This window comes from Mus caroli, chromosome 14 (genome assembly GCF_900094665.2).
Source record: "Mus caroli chromosome 14, CAROLI_EIJ_v1.1, whole genome shotgun sequence".
Lineage (NCBI taxonomy): Eukaryota > Metazoa > Chordata > Mammalia > Rodentia > Muridae > Mus > Mus caroli.
Genome location: NC_034583.1, coordinates 95,849,818 through 95,859,212, shown reverse-complemented (window position 1 = coordinate 95,859,212; position 9,395 = coordinate 95,849,818). Strand labels below are relative to the sequence as shown.

Below are 9,395 nucleotides of genomic sequence, written 5' to 3'. Positions count from 1 at the left end.
CACTAGTACACAGCAGATTCTGCTCAACAGCTAGAGCTGGTAAAGTATATTACTTGATGAGTCCTGGGAACCTGGAGTTGAGTATCTCATTGCAACATCGAGTCCCTTGGGCTTGTTTGTGTTTTGTGTTTTGTTTCACAGTGCCTGACAAGTGGTAAAACCTCTGCTTAGGGCAGAGTTCTCTTTCTAGAACTTTCCACAACACATCTGAAAGTGTGCTTTCTCTTGATGTTTGTCTGGGCCCTACCATTACCCTGGATTCTCTTCCACAGTGGACTCCAGTTTTAATCTGTGAGCATGATAACCGATTTGGAGGCACAGCGGTTTCATGAAACACCTCATTGTGCATATACAATGTGTGCACAAATACAATTAGTCTTTTTTATTTTAACAGTAGTCTTTGGAAGCACAATATAGTAGCTTATACACTTCACTGGCTGAAAAACAATAAAGCACTAAGATACAGCCTACGGAATAATTTAAAAGAATCCAACAGAATCTTCCATTTATTTTGCTCCTAAGTTACAGGTAAAATGTTTTCCTAATGTGAGGATTATGGGAGAGAAAACCAGTAGATTATTACCTAAAATCCTTTCTAATGTATCAAAGATAAGTAGGAATTCTTACATTCTTCCCCAAGCATCCGGAAGTTCCTGATTTAAATTCTATTTTATGCTTTGATTCCTAATGACCTGTTGGCAGAGCTCCTGCGGCGCTGGAGGAAATGGCATGGGGCAAATGTCTCCCAAGAAGCGGCCACCGGGTGCAAGGGTGTGAGGGGAGGTATTTCCCTTGCCAGCTCTGCTTTCAGATGCTAGCTGGTCACACACCAGCAACTCCTTTCTGACCTGCCCCGCACAACCTGCCTTTGACCCTCCTAGCTCCTGGGTGGAAATTTCGAATTTCTTCGAAATCGAACCAGCTCAATCTCAAAGGGAATGTGGCTAAGGGGGTGGCAAGAAATTCCACCTTGCATAGCGTTTATACTTTAAATCTTAAAATTCCGAAGCCGGCCAACCCACTTCTTTGAAAGGAAGCCCCCCAGCAGGTACTGAGTCCCGCAGAAGAAAGCAGCTCGAGGCCCGCGCTCGCCCCCTGGCGGCTCCTTCGGGAAGCGCAGCGGCGCCCGCGCTCGCCTGCTGGAGACTCCACGGATTCCGACGCCGCGTGAGCCGCGGTGGCCGGAGAGGCCCTGCTGTCCTGAGCCCAGAGTGGCTGGGACGCGACAGAGTCGGCCGATCGAGCGTCTTCCACCCTCAGCCGTGGAGTTGGGGGGACGTAGGCCAGCGCCCGGAAATAACGCATGCCACTTCCCCTGCCATCTCTAGTTCCAAACCCTAGGCGAAGGAGGAGAGTGGTGGAGAAACACCGAGAGGGCAAGGAGAGAGCGCAAGCCAGGCGAATGAGGTGCCAGGGACAAAGTTAGAGACGTCGCCAGAAGGCAGCTAGAGTCCAGGGTAGCAGCGAACAGGTGAGGACTGGAGCGAGAGAAGTCAAACTCCACGTTTTTAGGAGCTCTAACCTCGCACGGTGCAAGGTCGCAGGTGCTGTGCGGAGATTTTGACCTTACAGCAGGTACCTTCCGGTTTAAAAAAAAATGTAAAATCTCAGCTAAAATTGCAACGTGTGCGTGTGGATGCATTTCAGTGACCCCCACCCCACCCCGCGCGTGCTTCCACGTGCAGGCACCTTAGTACAGCCGCGGCCAGAGCGTGCCTATTTTTGTGTTTTAAATGGTTAACTATAGTCCACTTCCAACATGAACAGGAGGAACTTATATGAGAATGTTCTAGGTGACAGTGGGATTTGAAAGATGACGCTCTTTTTATTTATGGTTTCGCGAAGGAGGAATTCTGTAGTGAAACAGGCTCTCCCCCCCACACCCCCATTTCGGAAGTCCATGATGTCGCCCTGAGTAATCGCGTGGGTATTACAGAATTAATTTAAAAGGTTTTTGCATCGAGCAAAACAGTACCAAAAAAAAAAATCTTCAAAAGGCCTCCATCTATAGATAATCCCTCTTAAAAAGGAAATTCTAACAAACTACAAGTCCACACACAATCCAAAGCCAATCCCAGCCAGAGCAGAAGGGACTTGAAACCCGAATCTACATTCCGTTCCTCCCGTACAAGGCTCAGGAGGTGGGGGAGGCGGGCTGTGCTGGTGCCCGGTGTATAATCGGGTTAATCCAGTAGACAAAGAATAAACCAATAGCCCTCCCACCTCACTTCCCGCTCCCCTTTCCCTCCCCGTCCTGCTCCCCCACCCTTTTCGCCCCCTGGGCATCGGTGGGGGAGGGGTGCGGTGGAGCGGGGGGGGGGGAGAGTCAGGAGAGAAGAGGTAGGATGGAAATGGAGATTCCGAATCGAATCTAAAAAGCTGCGACTTGCTTTTCTCGCTAACACGGGGCGGCCGGGTTAGTTTGCAACGTTCTTCCTTCTCCCCTCCCGGCGGCGAGGGGGAGAAAGTTCCCCGAGCGAGGCCAGCCTCGGGCTGGTAGCCTCTGGGTGGGGGCTGGGGGGGGGGGAACCCTTTAAGGTCAGTGTTTCCTTGAAACTAGATAAACTGACCCCGCGGCGGCCCGCGCGGCCCCGCGTGACGGCGCCCGGGCTGCAGGAGCGGCTGGGGACGCGCGGGGCGGCGCGGTTGCCCTTTTGAATGCCTCCTGCGGCTCGGAGCGCTGGCGGGCGCTGGAGCGCGAGTGAATGTAGCCCCGCGGAGCCAATGAGCTGGGACCGGATGCGATATATCCTCTGGGACAACAACTGCTCTGTTCCGCCTCGGATCCACATGACGCCATTTACTGCTGCCGCGGCCGCTGCAGAGCTCCCTGCCTCCTCCGGAAAGGCGAGGGCGCAGGCCAGCGGCGCCCTCCCCCCCCCGATCTCCCCCCCCCATCCCCGGCCGGGCCCCAGACCCTCCTCCCCCGCCGCCTCCTCCCCCTCCGCACCCCCACCCCCGCCTCGGCTTCGCCGCCGCGCCTCCGCAACGCCCAGTCTGCACGAGCGAGAGCTGCGCGCCGCAGCGCCAGCGGAGGAGAGGGGCCGGCGGAGCGCGCAGCGCCCAGGCCCCCGCGCGCGCCCGGCCCGGCCCTCGGCCCCGCGCCTGCCTCCACTCGGGAGCAGCCCCGGGCCCCCAGATCTTGGCGAGCTGGCCTTAGGTTCTTTGTAAGGCCGTGCTCGCCTCGCTTTCTCTCATCGACCAGGAGAAAAAGAGACTCGCCAACGTTGCCGCTTCGGCCTCTTGTTCATTGAGAAAAAAAAAAAAAAAAAAAAAAAAAAAGGAGAGAGAAGGGGGGGAGAAAAGGAAATACTCCGCGTGCGCTTCTGGAAGGGAGGTCATCTAGCCCGGAATCCGGGAGGGTTCCAACAGTGGAGGACTGGGTTCCAAAATTTCCCCGTGGTTTTAATCCACCGATTGCTTGGAAGTTGGACTGAAGCAGAGTTTGGAAAGAAGGAAAAAGTTTGCATCGGGACTGGATTTATTTGCACATCGCTGGAAGAAGAGGATCCAAGGGAGAGGGGTTGGTGCAAAGCCGCGATCACGGTGAGGAGCGTTTGGCTTTTCCCCTTCTGGAACCATAGCCGGCCGGGAGTGGGGTCCGGGTTCCTCTCTCCACTAAACCAGCTTGCTTCTCGGGAGGATTCGGGAACTACCCCGCGGATCTCCTTCGCCTAGAACAGGGGTTCGGCCATGGCTGGGCTACAGGGTACGCCTATGCAGTGTCCCCCGTCCCACGACAGCTCACTCTTAAGGAGTTTGGGGCGGAGGACCGCTTCACTGCGTTCTACTCCTACCCCTGCATTGGCGACGATTCAGTCGCCGAGAGCTTTAAGGGAGGGAAAACACAAAGTGTTTTCTAGGTCGCTGTTGCAGGCTCTGGCATTGCTAACCTGTTCCTCCATTCGGTTGAAGTTGTAGAAGAGCCATCCTGAGGCGGAGGCGCCTGTGGGGCTGGGGTACTGGGCTTCTCACCCGGCCAGGAGACCCGGCGGGCGAGCGGAGGCGAGAGTGCCAGGCGGAGGGAGTCCCCGCCTCTGCCCGGTGTGGACAGTCTAGCCCGGTGCGGGTGGGAGCGTCGCCCAGCCTGGCGCCGCGTCTCTGCGGTTCGGAAGTGCAGCTTTCTCTTTTTTTCCGTTCTTCGTGGTTCGGCCTAGGTCACGCTTTTTTTTTTTTTTTTTTTAAATACATTTGGACCCTGAGGCTGACCTAGCACAGGAAGAGTTATCAAGTGGTCGCGATCGTTTTCCATTACCTGGAAGTAGGTGGCAAAATAAAAAGGCTAGGTTTTTTTTCCCCCTTCCCTCTTTTGTGTTACTGTTTTTAAGATTTGGAGTCTTAACGCCTTTTTTACAAAGGGGTTTCTGTGTCGGTTTGCCCCACCCTAGTGCTGAAGTCCTTTCCCCCTAATCCTTAGTCTGATCACACACTGTTCTTAATGGGGGTTTCAAAGCACTCTCAAAGGGGGAGGGAGAGGAACTGGGAGAGCGCAGGAGGGGGGGGGCTGCGTTGGAGGCGGCCAGGGATCTGTAGAAATCACTTCTTTTTTTCTTTCGAAAGATGCTACTTTGCACAGCAAGCAGGTCCTCACGGAAAAGTTTCCGATCCCCGGGGCTCATAGTTGTGCATGCCTGGCGGGTGCAGTGGGGCTCTGGATAAAGCTATTTTTCTTTCGTTTTAAGAAATGTCTTATTCTTTCTGATCTAAAAGAAGGTAGGCGTGTGCAGATTACAGGCAGTGATTGCTACGGTCATTGCCCGGTGGAGTCGCTCTGGGAGTGTGGGTGCAAGCTGTGCGTCCTGAGCCCGGCTCTCTTCCTCGGGCCGTCGGCTTTGGAAACTAGTGAGGACGGGCGTTTTGAGGGCCTTCGCAGAAACACCTTGTGGTGACCTTGCGGCGGGGGGGTGGGCGTGTTAGAGTGGCTCCCCCTCTTGGGGCCGAATGGCAGTTCCTCTTGGGTTGGGGGAAATTTTAGCCGCGGGGGTGGAGGAGGGGAAAGTGTGCTCGTGCCTTTCATGACACGTCCCCTTCGGAGGCGCCCGCGCCCCCTGCCTGCCTCAGCTTCTGCGGATTGTACACGGGAGGGGCCGGGCTGGCCCCTGGACAGCGTCAGTCCGCTTGGAGAAAAGTCCCCCGGGGTTCTGGCTGAGTCCCACCTGCTGGGGACTGTGTGGGGGCGCAGATAGAGCCGATAAACGGGTTGAAAGCGAAGAACAGCCTTGTGTACCTTGCTGTTGGAGGTGAGCAGATCCGGTTTCCAGCTCTGTCTGGTTTGCCACCTGCCTTGTTCGCTGTCCTTTTCCAAAAAGCAGAGGTTGGGTTAAAAAAAAAAATCCGGTTTTCCTTATTTTTCTTTATTTTCATGTGGACTCGGGAGAGGGGATGGGATGGTACTTAAATCGAAGCATGACTGTAATTTTTAAGTTTACTTGACAGGATCATAGGCTTCCACTGTGACACTTCAGATTCCTAAAACTTTTCTTGTTGCAGTTACTTGCTTTGTGCTCTCGGGTATTTTTCAAGATGAGAAAATCATGGTTTTTTTGCATGCTTTATTTATTAAAAAAAATGACTTGTGGTTCGGAACCTAAGGCTAGACGCCTAGGATGTGGGTCTGTAGAATATTTGATTTACAAGTTCTGGTCTTAGAACTTTATTTTCATGTGCTACCTAATGGGATTCGAGATGACTTACTTTAATTATATAACTTTATGCTAATAATATTTATTTAAAACTCCACTTTAATTGCCCTTGAAATGTACTTTTTATCATAGATTGGAAAAAGATAGGGATTAGACCACTCACGGTGCAAGTGTGATGTAAAAAAAAAAACTGACTTGACCGATTTGTAGGTATCTGTTGGTGTTTCATGTAAAAATGATCACGACAAACTTAAACCTACTTCAAAATCTGAAGAGTATACCTGTGAATCTGTTGGTAGCGGTTATGCCCCAGCGTTTCCTGACAATTTTTTCATCGAGCCGGAGCCTTCTAAATTGCATGTTTATTTGAGTAAAGCATTCAGTGAATCGGTAGAGCTTAGCTTTGAGTTTCTGCACTTATTAAGACTGCAGAACTGTCAGTGCCTAGCCTTAATTTTCACTTTTGAGAACATGCCTCCACCATCGGCTGTTCTCCTACCTCGCCACTACCAGCGCATTTCCAAGTCCCATTTTCTCCAGAGGATGAGGGAAGTGGAAGAGTTGCCGAGTCTGGTGGGTGGAGAATGGGAAGTCTTAGAGTGTAAACCATTTTCTTTCCTCTTGGTTTCCCCAGGAGTTCAGATGTGTTCTAAGCCTGCTGGGGTGAACACACCGCCAAGACCTGATGGAGGCCAGAGCTCAGAGTGGCAACGGGTCGCAGCCTTTGCTGCAGACAACCCATGACAGTGGCAGGCAGCGCGGGGAGCCGGATCCTAGAGATGCCCTTACCCAGCAGGTACACGTCTTGTCTCTGGATCAGATCAGAGCCATCCGAAACACCAATGAGTACACAGAGGGACCTACTGTGGTCCCAAGACCTGGGCTCAAGCCTGCTCCTCGCCCCTCCACTCAGCACAAACATGAAAGACTCCACGGTCTGCCCGAGCACCGCCAGCCTCCCAGGCTCCAGCCCTCGCAGGTCCATTCTTCACGGGCCCCTCTGTCCAGGTCCATCAGCACTGTCAGCTCAGGGTCTCGGAGCAGTACAAGGACAAGTACCAGCAGCAGCTCCTCGGAACAGAGACTGTTAGGACCGTCCTTCTCCCCCGGGCCTGCTGCTGCTGATGGAATAATCCGAGTGCAGCCTAAATCTGAGCTCAAGCCTGGTGAGCTTAAGCCACTGAGCAAAGATGATTTGGGTCTGCATGCCTACAGGTGTGAGGACTGCGGCAAGTGCAAGTGTAAGGAGTGCACCTACCCGAGGCCCCTGCCGTCGGACTGGATCTGTGACAAGCAGTGCCTCTGCTCAGCCCAGAACGTCATTGACTATGGGACTTGTGTGTGCTGTGTGAAAGGTCTCTTCTATCACTGCTCCAATGACGATGAGGACAATTGTGCTGACAACCCGTGCTCTTGCAGCCAGTCCCATTGTTGTACGCGATGGTCAGCGATGGGAGTCATGTCTCTGTTTTTGCCTTGTTTATGGTGTTACCTTCCAGCCAAGGGTTGCCTTAAATTGTGCCAGGGGTGTTATGATCGAGTGAACAGGCCGGGCTGTCGTTGTAAAAACTCAAATACAGTTTGCTGCAAAGTTCCCACTGTCCCCCCCAGGAACTTTGAAAAGCCGACATAGCATTATTAATCAGGAATATTGCAGTAATAGGGATTGTTGCTCCGCCCCCTCCCGTTCCCCGCCCCCCCCTCCCTTTTTAACACATATGCAACCAACTAAACAGTTGTAATCTTGGCACTGTTCGTAGAGGGTTAGGGGATTTGTGGTTTGCAGTGAGAGGCTTTTCTTTCTCTTTTCTTTTTTTGGTCCATGTGCCATTTTAACTGATACGCTTGCTAGAATTCAGCTAATGGAACCCCAAGGAAGGGCAACAGAAGTTTGACCCACATTGCATAAGCTAAAGCAGCAAATACTCCTAGGCGAAGAAGTTGTTCTTGTTTGTGAATAGTCCATGCAAAATGTGTAAATTAGCAAATGGCTCCCGGACCCCTCCTTGTTTTCTCCAGAGATAATGTGCTATATTTTTGTATATACGATAATATTTGCAACTGTGAAAGAAAAAAACAAGTTGTGCTATGCTTCATGGCACAGTCACAAAATATTATACTAATATGTTGTACATTCGGAAGAATGTGAATCAATCAGTATGTTTTTAGATTGTATTTTGCCTTACAGGAAACCTTTATTGTAAGTCTCTGATCTCCCTTTGGACTTGATGTATATTGTACAGTTACAGTAAAATTCAACCTTTATTTTCTAATTTTTTCAACATATTGTTTAGTGTAAAGAATATTTATTTGAAGTTTTATTATTTTATAAAAAAAAGAATATTTATTTTAAGAGGCATCATAAATTTTGCCCCTTTTATGAGGATGTGATGGTTGCTGCAAAGGAGAGGTTACAGATGCTATGTTCAATATAAAATAGAAAATATATTAACGTTTGAAATTAAGCTGAGCTTGTTTTGTCTTATTTTACCTGGTTTCTTGTTTGTTTCAAATGTAAGAAGCCACGTTTTATGTCAAGGTATTCTCTCCAGTAGATTCGCTTATCTGCACAAGAGTCCTTTTTAGGGCAACTCGTGGCTTTCAGAGATGCTGTTGCCTGTCAGGACAAACCAGCCGAGTACTAGAGTCTGAGTTTTGTTAAGTGTCAGAAGGTCCTTTGACTCTGTCGTGTCCTGTTCTTCCCAGTCTTTTGCAGACCTGCTGGCATGCCTTGGCTCTACCTGGCAACTCTCTTATCTTGAGTATACTTACTTAGAAGACATTCCAGAAAGATTAACGGTTAGAATTTTTTCCTAATATACAGTATTAAAAATGGATGTCAAAGAGACTCAAAACTAGAGGAACGAGTTTGCTCAATAAACACTGAGTACTTGTCTGTCAGACGTGGAACGTGTCTGTGTGCAGGCGGATCCTTATAACGGAGGAAGGAAAAAATGTTTTCTTCACTTAAGCTGGCCATGGTTCTTCCTACTGTGTGTTTATTTGCTTTAAATTCTGCGGTTCATCAACATCACACCATGTTCTTTATTGGAAAAAAAAAACATTAAAAATACTATTTTGATTCAGGTTGGTCAGATATTTCAAATCCAAGTGTGCCGGTTCATATCTCTGACCTGAATCACATTATATAGAAAGTTAGTTTTACTCCTATGTAAGCGTGCAGTATGGCAAAAAAATCAGAGTGTTCAAGAGCTGTCTTGTGGGAACAAAGACACAAGCTGCTACAGGCCCATCTTGACAATATTAGTCACCTGGTGGCTGGTGAATTTTCTTTTTTTTTTTCCCAAAAGCCTAGCATTTTGCTGCCAAGAATCCCCGGAAGTCTAGGAAATTATTTCCCTGCTGTTCTAGCTTAATCTCTTGTTTCCTGTTCTCTTGTGTGAAGAGGTCTTAGTGCAAGTTGTCTTCTGTTTTGTTTTGTTTTGTTTTAAATGGGCTTTCAAGGAACCCTATGGCTGCCTAAACTGGTCTCTGAACTTACTCCAGACAACACAAGCCTCAATTAAGTTATAAGTTGCTTACTTTTAGCTTCAACTCGGAGATACCGAATGCTCATGGAATGTTGGGTTTGATTTCTCACTGGTGATTTCAGAAAGAACTAGAAAGCGGGAAAGTGAAGCAGGGCTTCTTACTCATGGTCGTCTTAAAGATTTGGAAAGCACAGTCATTCAGACCTAGCACTGTGCTTCATGCACCAGCCCAGCTTTTCCTTTTTTTTTTTTTTTTTTTTTT

At 49.7% G+C, this 9,395-nt stretch overlaps 1 protein-coding gene across 3 annotated transcripts; it reads left to right on the top strand.

Annotated features, from left to right (window-relative positions):
• Positions 1-3,072: 3,072 nt before the first annotated feature.
• Positions 3,073-8,107, top strand: Spry2 (sprouty RTK signaling antagonist 2). Of its 3 annotated transcripts, none has more exons than XM_021182412.2 (2): positions 3,073-3,546; positions 6,277-8,107. In XM_021182412.2, exon 2 carries the CDS (start codon positions 6,328-6,330, stop codon positions 7,273-7,275), a length of 948 nt encoding a protein of 315 aa, XP_021038071.1. In that variant the 5' UTR covers positions 3,073-3,546; positions 6,277-6,327; the 3' UTR covers positions 7,276-8,107. The 3 variants fall into 3 exon arrangements, with proteins under 3 accessions (XP_021038071.1, XP_029324542.1, XP_029324543.1); XM_029468682.1 differs by lacking the exon at positions 3,073-3,546 and adding an exon at positions 4,571-4,713; XM_029468683.1 differs by lacking the exon at positions 3,073-3,546 and adding an exon at positions 5,007-5,240.
• Positions 8,108-9,395: the final 1,288 nt, after the last annotated feature.

Coding starts and splice junctions, on each gene's coding strand:
- Spry2 (XM_021182412.2), top strand. CDS start 6,328: ATGGAGGCCAGAGCTCAGAGTGGCAACGGGTCGCAGCCTTTGCTGCAG.